This window comes from Apodemus sylvaticus, chromosome 2 (genome assembly GCF_947179515.1).
Source record: "Apodemus sylvaticus chromosome 2, mApoSyl1.1, whole genome shotgun sequence".
In the NCBI taxonomy this organism is placed as follows: Eukaryota; Metazoa; Chordata; class Mammalia; order Rodentia; family Muridae; genus Apodemus; species Apodemus sylvaticus.
The window spans coordinates 13,678,896-13,692,195 of record NC_067473.1 but is presented as its reverse complement, the minus strand read 5'-3'; the positions used below and the strand labels follow the sequence as shown (position 1 = coordinate 13,692,195).

Here is a 13,300-nt window from a genome sequence, read left to right as displayed (position 1 = left end):
ACTTTACTTGACTTAATTTACATTTCATGTATAATTTAGCAGAATCAAAATATTTAGTTTGAGTTTTTCCTAGCATTGTTTGACATACCTAGACCCTCTCGACAGCCTCATACTTAGAGGTCTTAACCTGTATACATGGCCACATGTAGGAAACAATTTGATTAATCAGTTGAGTCTCTTAACTTTCAAACTGTCAACCATATTTAATCCTACACCTCCAGGTTGTGACATCTAATTGAGCTGTTTCTACGAGTTGATAAGTTTAATCTGTTTCCCACCTTTCCTGACATGTCACAATGGTGTATAGGTTTGAATCTTTCTGTTGCAAAAATCTTTCAGCTGCACTGCATTTTCTACATGTTCTGATTTTGTAAATGCATGAAGCATACAGTAGGAAATGAAGTCTACAAAGGAGACTAACTTACTTTGTGTTTAACATATTGCCAGAATTTGCATTCTAAACTGAAAATTGCCTCTGAAACATAAATGACTGCATTGTAAGTGGAATCAATAAAGTAGTGATTAGTTTTAGGTCTCAGGGGACTTGGAAATGTCTATTGCTTTTGTATTTAGCTCAGTCACAAGGGATTTTGTAAGAAGTTTCAGGAATTAGAAATTCTGGGCTTACTAAAGTTCACTACCCAGCCACTTCAAAAATCAAAAAATATTTTTAAAAATCCTATCAATCCTCCATGAAATAAATTCTAATTTGTGGGTTTTAATCAGTGTGATGAACCGACTTATGTAATATTTAGTGTTTGGGGTTCATCCGTCTTTATAGAGACTAGAATAGACTCTTCAGTCTCAAGGTAGGCTTTTCATACTAACAACAAATAGTAGGATCTGGTTTCTAATTTTAGTAAGTTGGGAAACAAACCCAAGTTTTTCTTCATGAAGAGGCATACAGACATATGATTAATCAGTTGAGTCTATTAACTCCAGCATTGTCAACTAAATGTAATCCTACAACCCAGACACCTATGACTTTTGAACACATGAAAAAGCTTACAATTTTTTAACAAGGTTTATTTTATGTGTGTATGTGTCTGTGTATGTGTGTGTGTGTGTGTGTGTGTGTGTGTGTGTGTTCACGTGCGTGCGCATGCTTGCTTGAGTACTTGAGAGGTGAAAATGCCCAGACTCCCTAACAGGTTTTCTGAAGCTTAGAGTTACAGGTGGTTACCAGCATCCTTTGCTGGTGCTGGGAACTGCATTTGGTTCCCACCAATGAGATCATGCACACAATGCCTAGCCATGGCTCCAGACCCCCTAAGTGACACCAGTACCTGTTTTTTCTAAATGCCATGATTTTGAAATATTTTTCCTATAAGACAGCTATAACAAATTCGTATGTTTTTAAACTCAGAGCCCAATTAAGTTATCTTTTAAAACGTGTTTATTGTCAGCTTGCTAATAATACAACTTTAAAATTGCCCATGCAAGTGGATGTGTATGAGGCACAGAAAAAATATATTCTTACAATTTGTTAGTACAGATGTAGAACTAGCCTCAAGACACAAGAAAAGGAATTTACAAACCATGACAGTCATTTTTCTTTGTTTATATTGTCCTTCTGGAGCACAATGTATACTCCTTATTCATATTTTTAGTATCTTGGAGGCTAGAGGGAATGGATCAATAATTAAGATTACCAATTCTACTTGCAACAGACCTGGATTCAGCTCCCAGAGTCTACATGGTAGCTCATCCGTTCTAGGTGATCCAGATCCTCCACAGGCACTAGGCATGCACATATGCATATACATGTGTCAGGCAAAACACACTCTCATACACAACACAACAGAAGTCTAAAACCACACATTTACAGTATTTTTCAGCAAAATCGTGTTAGAGGAACTGTCAATTATATTAATTCTTGCTCACATGTACAAAATTATCTACCATTTCACAAGACTCTCAGAAATAATACTAATGTAATTTGACACATATAATTTGGTATTTTTTACTAACTGCATTTGTGTTTTTTTTTAATTTATGAAAAATTTCTCTCAGCATTCCTTATGTCATCGAGAGTTAATACTGTGAAAAGTTATATCTGAAGATCAAAATGTTTTATCACTAGTAAATAAATTTTCTTATTTTATGGTGCATATTATTTATCCTATTTATGTGTTTATCTGTGTGTCCCAAGGATGCACTTAACATGTGAAATCTGTATGTTCTTTCTCTTAGACAATGCTTTTAAGTCCTATTCTAAGTTCTTTTCTCCACTATAGGTTGTTCTATAATTTTTGCCGTTGTATTAGTTTAGAGTTTCTGAAAACATTTGAGGATCTATGGGTTTCATAGGGCATATTGTAAAACCAGTTTATGAAAAGGTCATTACTAGAATACTAAAAAATGCATTTTGTTAGGACTAATATTTCTTGTTTATGCTTTGTTATTAATACAACATTCTTTTTTTTTCTGTTTTAGAGCAATGAAGTTGTCTACTATAACGCTAAGGATGATCTTGACGTAAGTTCTAGAACAATGTACATTAAGTTGTTCCCAATGATGAAGGATCGATTTAAGCAACTGGCACTGGATGGGACACATTTAAGGAGACCGTTAGATGACAAGAGCAGAGCATTAATTAGATGTAGCTTCGTGATGGTGCTCACTCTTAACTACGTTGTACTGAGAGTTTCCTGGCTTTTCGATATTAGAAATGGAATTCTAACATCTTGTTTCTATCCAAGCATATCCAGTAAGTGCATCCATGTGTGTCGCTGAGGCTTAGACATGTGTATTCCATTTGTAAGGTAGAGAGTAGATCTGAATAGAACCATCTCTGTATTCTGCCTAATGTCAGTGGGCTCAACAAAATTCAATGTAAAACAGGTAACAAATGACCCTGCTGATCTGATCTTTAAAACATAGTAGCTACACTGCTTATAATAATTCACTGACAACTTGACATTATCAAGAAAAGCCTAGAAGAAAACCCAGTGGGTAAACCTGTGAAGAACTCTGTAGAATTGGTTAGCTTGTAGGAGTGTCTATGATGGTTTATTTTAATTATCCTAATCATAGTGGGTAGATGATTCTTACCTGTAAGAGGTTCACTTTCAGAGGGTGAAGTCCTGGATGGATTACAGCGGAGAAATGGTAGCTCAGAGCTAGCATTCATGTCTTCTTGCTTCCTGACTGTGGAGGCAAAGTTACCAGCTGCCTCAAGATCAGCAACCATGCTATCCCCCATAATAGCAGTTCCATTGCACTCTTTTCCAAAATAAACCCATCTTTTCCATAATTTCCTTTCTTTAGGACATTTTATCACAATAATCGATAAAGTAATATAAGATAGTTATACAACACGGCCTTCCCCTGCAAGTGCTTTATCACTGAGCAATACACTTGACACCCTACAGAGGATTTTTAAATAATTTTTCTTACTGAGTTTTCAAATATTTGAGAATATGAATTTTTGAATAATGAGCTCTGTATAATTTTTCCATGTGTCATAGGGACTGAGAAGGCATTTTATTTAATTATTGTGGGAACATTTCAAAATGTACAGCTTATATTCAAGGTCTAAATCTTTCATAGGTGATTATTTATATTAGAAAAATACTCATATATAATTATATATCCACAAATGCATTTTGAATCTGTGTTGTCCTCATAAGAACTAGAGTTTATCTTTAAACAAAAGGCAGGGATGTGTGTTTGTCATCTTTGCTTTTTGTCAAAATAAAAAACATTCTTATAATAGTGTGTGAGGAGAATGAAAACAGGGAACAGAAGTTATGGAATATAAAGAAAATGATAGGATTCATAGTCTAAGTCATGCTCACCAGCCGTTACATTTTACTTACCCATAAGTTATTAAATCCTAAAGTTCCAAAAGTTAGTCTGGGGTTCGACTTGGTGGTTAAAGTCCTGTCTGCCTAAGCGTGGGTAAGTGCTTAGACACAGGCACTCACTCAGAGAGTTGGCACTGTGGCAGGTACCTGTGATCCCATCACAAAGCCTAGGCTTGCTGCTCTGTCAGGGTAGCGAATCCATGACATGAAGACAGAATCTTTCCAATAAAGAATGTGAGGAGGGATTGAGAAAGACACTTGACATGACTTCTGTTCTCCACAGGCACACAGCTCACACAACTGTACATGCACGTAGGATTCCCAACCACTTCTGTTCTCCACAGGCACACACCTCACACAACTGTACATGCACGCAGGATTCCCAGCCACGTTATCTTTTTTTTTTTCTTTTGATTTTTGGTTTTTCGAGACAGGGTTTCTCATATAGCCCTGGCTGTCCTGGAACTCACTCTGTAGACCAGGCTGGCCTGGAACTCAGAAATCCACCTGCCTCTGCCTCCCAAGTGCTGGGATTACAGGCGTGTGCCACCACTGCCCGACCTCAGCCACGTTATCTATGCAGGAATGAAGCTGACTAGTGCTGTTTTCAATTCATTCAATTTCTGGCTTAGATTCGGATGAAGAGTATATATTTCTCTGAAGAATATGCTTGACATATAAAAAGAATATAGCTATATTATACAGAATTTAATACTTAAAAGGAAGAGAGAAAGACATCCAATCATTTAAGCAGTTATAAAATCATATTATCTCTTTATCTTGCATATTTTCATTTACGGTTATTATTTTTTTGTTTTTTGTTTTTGTGAGACTATGTTTTACTATATAAGTTTGTGTGATATTACAGTCATGCACAATCATTATCAACCTGACAAGTGTTCAGATAACTCATTTATAAAATAGTAAAAGTAATTGTTATATTGTTAAATCAATGTTAGATAATAATTTGAGTTGCTATAATACCATGAAATGGACTCTTCTGCTGAGAAATTAAATTTTGCTCCTTGAACATTCAAAATATTTTTACATTAATATTTTTAGATAAAATTTCTATTTCACTTGTATTTTAAATCCCTAAAAGAGGTGCTGTTGTATTAGGAGTTTGGGATATTTTAATATATTATGTTTGTATTATATATAATATATGTAATTTTCTGTAAATTACATATATTTATACAATATTTATTTTACTATATTTATTTTTATTATACATATTATTAGGAAATACAATTTAATATTTTATATATAATACATAAAAATATATACTATATAATATATAAATATGTTATGTATTATATGTGATACATAAAATTGTATATTATATAATTTATGTATCAGATTATATGTAATATATAAAATTGTATATTATTATATATAATATATATGAAAGAAAGTTTATATATATATGGATATGGATATAGATAGACATAGATAATTTACAGAAATTACCAAATTCCACTGTACACTATGATTTACAAAGTAATTATTTCTTGAAGCACTGCCTGGCATTATATTAAAGGAAAATTTAGCCCATTAAAATTGTTTTTTCATTGCTTTAATTAGTTTCCTTTTTTTTTAACCATTATTCACATTTTCCTACATGTACAGGAAGCAAGCTATTTAAAATTTTATTATTCTTATCAGCTTCATGACCACGTTGAATATTCAGTTCATCTGTAAATTTGGATTTCAATATATATTTGCTAATGTTAGCAAAGTTAGCTTTTTCATACCTATTTGTGTAGCAGTTGCCTGACATATATAAATGTTATTTAGAGTATGGCCATATTAGATTCTGAATATTTTGTAATTATAATATTTTTATAATAAATTAGAAAATATTTTATAGTTAAGATATTGTAAAGGATATCCATATTGTCTTTCAATGTATTTACTTCATATTTGCATAAGATATTTGAGCTGATTTCAAATAAAAATTTAAAAGTTTTAGAGACCTTAATAACCAAGAGAAGGGGCCAAGGGGATAGCTTTGTATAAATGAACTTGATGAAATGATCCCTTGCAGAAGACCTGAGTTTGGTAAGTAGCATCCACATTGGGTGTTTATAGTAACATGTAACTTCGGCTGTAGGTGATCTGGCGCCCTCTGCTGGTGCCTGCATTTACTACACACACAAACGTAGAAAAGGGGGTTAATTAAAAATAAAACACAAAACTAGAGGAGTGTGTGAAATATTTCAATAAGTATTTGAGAAAATAATACTTTCATTGAATCTAAATGCTTACTGCTTTAGGGTTACCTTGATATTATCCCATGAATTGAACTCTTCCGCTAATTCCTACTCAAGCCAATAGTACAATTAGTAAATCTATATTTTGGAAGAATTACCTCAAAAGTGTTAAGTTTGAGTAGGATTTTGAGAAATCATATGGGTGGCACAATATTGTCCTAAGTTTTAACTTAAATTGCTCCATAAGTTGATCTTTTCATATATACCATTAGTTAGTTTGGAATATTTCATGTCAGTTTTTGAAAATTTATGAGGAACTATAACACGATTAACTATCTACCTGCTAAAGTTGCTTTTTTTATAGAAATGTTAGGTGCTGATGGTATTCTGATTCTTCCCTTATGTAACATTCTGGGTACCAAGCTAGAGTGGAATTTCATAGTTAATCACTCAACTATTCAGGATGATATTTTGTTTAATCTGTTTTCTTTGTTTCGGTCTTGGTCTGTCTCTGTCTGTGTCAGTCTGTTTCAGTGTATGTGTGTGTGTGCATTTGTGTGCCTGTGCATGTGTGCACGTGTGTGTGTGTCTTTTTCAGTCTATCTCAGTTACTTTTAGTCTCAGTCTCTTCTCCCTTCTTCCATCTCCCTCCCTCCCTTTCTCTCTCCCTCCTTCCCCTTCTCCCTCCATCCCTTTCTCCCTCCCCCCTTTCTCCCTCCTTCTTTTCTCCCACTTTCCCTTTCTCCCTCCCTCCCCTTCTCCCTCCCTCCCTTTCTCCGTCCTTCCCCTTCTCCCTCCCTCCCTTTCTCCCTCCTTCCCCTTCTCCCTCCCTCCCCTCTCTCTCCCTCCCTTTCTCCCTCCCTCCCCTTCTCTCTCCCTCCCTTTCTCCCTCCCTCCTTTTCTCCCTCCCTTCCCTTCTCCCTCCCTCCCTTTCTCTCTCCCTTCCCTTTCTCCCTCCCTCCCTCTTTCTTACACCACAAAACGAAGTAATTCCCATTGTAGGAATTCTCCTTTGCCCTACAGAGCCCACTTTGAAGGTTACACTTATCATTTCTTCCTGCAGTCATTGTTTGCATTCTTTTTTTAATTCGATGTATTCTTTATTTACATTTCAAATGATTTCCCCTTTTCTGGGTCCCCACTCCCCGCAAGTCCCATAAGCCCTCTTCCCTCCCCATGTTCCCCCATCTACCCCTTCCCACTTCCCTGTTCTGGTATTACCCTATACTGTTGCATTGAGTCTTTCCAGAACCAGGGGCCATTCCTCCATTCTTTTTGGACATCAGTTAATATGTGGATTATTCCTTGGGTATTATAAGTTTCTAGGTTAATATCCACTTATCAGTGAGTGCATACCATGATTGGTCTTTTGAGAATGGGTTACCTCACTTAGTATGATGTTCTCCAGCTCCATCCATTTGTCTACGAATTTCATGAATTCATTGTTTCTAATGGCTGAATAGTACTCCATTGTGTAAATATACCACATTTTTTGTATCCATTCCTCCGTTGAGGGACACCTGGGTTCTTTCCAGCTTCTGGCTACTACAAATAGGGTTGCTATGAACATAGTGGAGCATGTGTCCTTATTAAACGCTGGGGAATACTCTGGGTATATGCCCAGGAGTGGTATAGCAGGGTCCTCCAGAAGTGCCATGCCCAGTTTTCTGAGGAACCTCCAGACTGATTTCCAAAGTGGTTGCACCATCTTACAATCCCACCAGCAGTGGAGGAGTGTTCCTCTTTCTCCACATCCTTGCCAGCACCTGCTGTCTCCTGAGTTTTTGACCTTAGCCATTCTGACTGGTGTGAGGTAAAATCTCAGGGTTGTTTTGATTTGTATTTCCCTAATGATTAATGATGTTGAACATTTCTTAAGGTGTTTCTCAGCCCTCAGAAGTTCTTCATGTGAAAATTCTTTCTTTAGCTCGGTACCGCACTTTTTAATGGAGTTATTTGGTTCTCTGGGTTCTACCTTCTTGAGTTCTTTGTATTAGATATTAGATATTAGCCCTCTGTCGGATTTAGGGTTGGTGAAGATCCTTTCCCAAACTGTTGGTTGACGTTTTGTCCTTTTGACAGTGTCCTTTGCCTTATAGAAACTTTGTAGTTTTATGAGGTCCCATTTTACTGTTGAGAATAGTTTTAGATATCCTAGGTTTTTTTTGTTATTCCAGATGAATTTGAGCATTGCTCTTTCTAGCTCTATGAAGAACTGGGTTGGGATTTTGATGGGGATTGCATTGAATCTGTAGATTGCCTTTGGCAAGATGGCCATTTTAACTATATTAATCCTGCCAATCCATGAACATGGAAGATTTTTTCCATTTTCTGAGATCGTCTTTGTTTTCTTCTTCAGAGATCTGACGTTCTTGTCATATAGGTCTTTCACTTGTTTGGTTATAGTCACCCCAAGATACTTTATGCTGTTTGTGGCTATTGTGAAGGGGGTCATTTCCCTAGTTTCTTTCTCAGTCTGCTTATCCTTTGAGTATATAAAGGCTAGTGATTTGCTTGCTTTGATTTTGTAGCCAGCTACTTTGCTGAAGTTGTTTATCAGCTGTAGGAGTTCTCTAGTAGAGTTTTTTGGGTCACTTAAGTATACTATCATATCATCTGCAAATAGTGATAGTTTGACTTCTTCCTTTCCAGTTTGTAACCCGTTGACCTCCTTATGTTGTCTAATTGCTCTAGCTAGGACTTCAAGAACTATATTGAAAAGATATATAGAGAGGGGGCAGCCTTGTCTAGTCCCTGATTTTAGTGGGATTGCTTTAAGTTTCTCTCCATTTAGTTTGATGTTGGCGACTGGTTTGCTCTATATTGCTTTTACTATGTTTAGATATGGGCCTTGAATTCCTGTCCTTTCCAAGACTTTTAGCATGAAAGGATGCTGAATTTTGTCAAATGCTTTTTTAGCATCTAATGAAATGATCATGTGGTTTTTTTTCTTTGAGTTTGTTTATGTAATGGATTGCATTGATGGATTTCCTTATATTGAACCATCCCTGCATCCTTGGGATGAAGCCTACTTGATCCTGGTGTATGATCGTTTTGATGTGTTCTTGGGTTCGGTGGGCAAGAATTTTATTAAGTATTTTTGCATCGATATTCATAAGGGAAATTGGCCTGAAATTCTCTTTCTTAATTGGATCTTTGTGTGGTTTTGGTATCAGCGTAATTGTGGCTTCGTAGAAGGAGTTGGGTAGTGTTCCTTCTGTTTCTATTTGGTGGAATAGTTTGAAGAGTATTGGTGTTAACCTGGAACAAAAAGAAGCTAATTCACCCAGGAGGAGGAGAAGATAGGAAACCATCAAACTCAGGCTGAAATCAATCAAGTAGAAACCAAGAGAACCATACGAAGAATCAACAAAACCAGGAGCTGGTTCTTAGAAAAAAAATCAACAAGATAGATAAACCCTTATCCAGACTAACCAAAGGGCACAGAGAATGTATTCAAATTAACAAAATTAGAAATGAAAAAGGAGATATTACAACAGAAACTGAGAAAATTCAAAAAATCATCAGATCCTACTACAAAAGCCTGTACTCAACACAACTGGAGAATCTGGAGGAAATGGACAATTTCATAGACAGATACTAAATACCAAAATTAAACCAGGATCAAATACATCATCTAAACAGACTCATAACCCCTAAAGAAATAGAAGGGGTCATAGAGAGCCTTCTGAGCAAAAAAAGCACAGGATCAGATGGTTTCAGTGCACAATTGTTTGCATTGTTAAACTGTGAAGCACCTTAGCACGGGCGCACAGAATTTATTTTCTTTTTCTGATGTGCATATGCCCAGTAAAGGGTCAAAGTCAGATATTTATGTGAGAAATAGGAGAGTAGTAATTAGGAGATGATAGTTTTTCTACCTGTCTCCAGTTACTTTTCTCAGTGTATTAAAGATAGTGACAATACCCCACCCATGTATCTTCTATCATTTAAATGCACTTGGATCTTTAAATTGGAAGTGAAACCACTTTTATACAAAATGCATATAAAATTATTCATTTTAATGCCTGCATTTTGGTAACTATTACTAAATTGCTTTCTATAATCAAAACATTATTCAGAAAAGATAATAAAGACCTGTAAATACTACACTCTGGTCTATTTTAGCATTCTAAAGGGTTACATTGTTTCATTTTACCCCATAGACTATGGCTTATCTACCAAAGTTGTACTGGTATAGATGATACAGTTTATTCATCTTTACATCACAGGGGGATTAGTGGATTGTGCCATTCATGATTTTATATATATATAAAATGCTCACAAATCATAATACCAGAACATTGTTTTGGCTTGTGTTGGCTCACCATAACTGTTCTCAGTCTACAACATTAGATTGCCATCTTATATATCAATACTTCACATCAAATCAACCAGTGAAACTAATTACAGTGCTACATTAAGAAACTGCTCTCTTATTAAAATTGTTCTCTGTTTATTTCAACAAGCGATGCATGTAGCCAAATACTAAAGTTTATTTTTTCCTCATGCAAAAGACTGAAAGATTATAAACTCTGGGCCTCTGTTTAGGATTTTTAACTTTCTCCCTTGTTCTGTGTTAGATGATTTGATTTTCAGCTCCCATGAGTAGCAACACAGTGGCCATATTCTCCATTTCTCACACATTACCATCATTCATTTTCTTTCTTACTCAAAGACATTAAGTTTTACTTTGACATGGATCTAACATACATGTAGCAGTTATTTAAATGATGTCAGCTTTTTGTTTCTAAAATTGAATAAGGCTTTTAATCATTCAGCACATTATTTTAATACATAAATATTCCTAAATATCATGTTCATAGATACTTTCTATTGGTTTGGTCATGGGATATATATTGATGAGTGTGGTATTTAAAACCATGATTGAGTCTTACTGAAATCAGTTATGCAGACAACTTTTGGTGTTAAAATGGCTTTCTTCTTGCAGATACCACTGAGCTTTACAAATGATTCCCTTGGTGAATCAGAGTATTATTGACCAGATGGCAGTTTTGTGTGGTTAAAATTGCTGGCATAGCTCTCATAAAGTATGTAAAATATATTTATACAATGGAATACTACTTAGCAATTAAAAACAATGAATTCATGAAATTTTTAGGCAAATGGTTGGAACTGGAAAATATCATCCTAAGTGAGGTAACCCAATCACAAAAGAATACACATGGAATGCAATCTTTGATAAGTGGATATTAATTAGCCCAGAAGCTCTGAATATCCAAGGCACAATTAGCATAACAAATGACTCCCATTATGAAGTATGGAGAGGGTCCTGATCCTGGAAAGGCTTCATCTAGCATTGGAGGGGATTACCAGGACAGAGAAAAAGGAGAGAGGTGATTGGAGAATGGGTGGAGAGAAGAAGGCTTATGGGACATATGGGGAAGGGGGGAACTGGGGAAGGGGAAATCATTTGGAATGTAAATAAAGAATATAGAAAATAAAAATATATAATAAAAAATATAATAAAATAGAGTCACCAATGAATGGTTCTTCTTTCTCCTGTAAGTCACTGAATCTAAGATGAAATCTCATCTTACATAAGTAAAAGGCTTAAGAAACTAATATAGTAGATCTATTCTAAGCATTTTCATCTTTCTGCCTTCCACACTTAGAAGAGTCTTTCTTAAAGGGCCCATTTTCTCACTATCCACCCTAGAACTGTATTAGTCACTGAAATTTAAAGGAAAATAATTTAAATGTACACATTTAGAAAAACATTTGACCTTTGTGAAGTTCTCTTGTTCAAACGGTACAACTTTCTTTATGTCTTCCTCTACTCTAGTTTAATGGTTTGGAGGGAAACAAAAATAAAACCTCCCACTTGAGCCTATCCTAGTCCTAAAATTAGACAGGTCTTTTTTTTTTTAAACTGATAACATAGAGCATAGTAATGGGAAAACCTATAAAGTTATAATTAAGGAAGAAAGCCACAGTAATGACGGCACAGACATAAGTCTATGAATTGGAGTTATGTTTTTATTCAGGTAAGAAAGGAAAACAGCATGCCATATATGGTTTGTCACTGCAGAGAAAAATCCTGGGATATACAAAACATACCCCAAATCATAAAACAAAACTGACACAAAGAAATTCTCATCAGAAGAGGAAACAAATTTAACAACATGAATTATTCATATATGATACACTCAATGAATTTGAGTTGAAAAATGCTTAAAAAGCAGATATTTTATTAGAAAGATACTAAGGATGGAAGTCAAGATACAGAAATATAAACCAGAAAGTTTGTGCCTATAGATTATGCCAAAGCATGGAGAGTAGAGGGTCATCAGATTTAGTGGGAGATGGCAATTAGGTCTGTAGTGAAATCTGTGCACAGTTGCTGATGTGGGTGGCCTACAGTGCCAGACAAAGGGTTTAAAGTCAACATTTATAGCAAAGCCTTGCTCAAGGACATCCCAGAAGAGAGCTCTAGTAGACAGTTAAATATTTAGTTTGGTTGCTTAGGAGAATGCCTTTGAGTCGAGTTTTATGTTTAGCTTTCAAGTCAAATTTGAAAATAAGCATCTGAGATTTTCCTAACACGTGTGAAGCATCTTGTGTATGGCAGGGACAGATTCAACTAAATATTTAATTTTCTGGGTCCAAGTTGTATTGGAAACAAAGTTAGTTTGACTGCCCTTTCCGGTGATATGCCCTCCAGCCTGTCATAACCCCCAGCTACCTCCTACTGTCTTACCCTCAACCTGATCCACACATTTAAATACTGTAGAAGCATTTTTTAAAGGCTTGAATACAGAGTAGAAATCCTAGCACATGAGTGTATAATGGTGCAGGCATATGTGGGGCTGGTGAGTGTGAGATGACAAAGAGCGGTAGGTGTAGGGGCAGCTTTCATAACAGAAATAAATCATAGTAAGGCCAGGAATTCAGCTCTCGTTGGAATCAAGAATAAATGTAGGCTGTCCAGGTTCTATGTTCTTCAACACACGCCATGCTGGCATGTCACCAAGCTTATATTTGTCAGAAAGAATGATCTGTTGATGTACAGCACATTGTTATGTTTCTTGTGGTCATGATTAATACTCTCCCTCAAAGCAAAACAAGTATTTAAAGGTGGTTAGTTATTTCTTTAGAATGTGCCTGTGCTTGCACCTCTTTGTGTTAGCCTGTTTGTAGGGAGCCATCTAGAAACTTTTTTTATGTTTTCTAAAAAAAAAAGAATTATTTTATGTATATGAGTGCATTGTAGCTGACTTCAGACACACCACAAGAAGACATCGGATACTATTACAG

The 13,300-nt window shown here is 35.6% G+C and overlaps 1 protein-coding gene across 1 annotated transcript in view; it reads left to right on the top strand.

Annotated features, from left to right (window-relative positions):
* Positions 1–13,300, top strand: part of Cacna2d1 (calcium voltage-gated channel auxiliary subunit alpha2delta 1) — a 445,325-nt gene that overhangs the window by 251,288 nt on the left and 180,737 nt on the right. Inside the window, exon 5 of the mRNA XM_052173128.1 lies at positions 2,437–2,478. Within this exon, the coding sequence (XP_052029088.1) occupies positions 2,437–2,478 (42 nt within the window). The remainder of the gene's footprint in view (positions 1–2,436; positions 2,479–13,300) is intronic.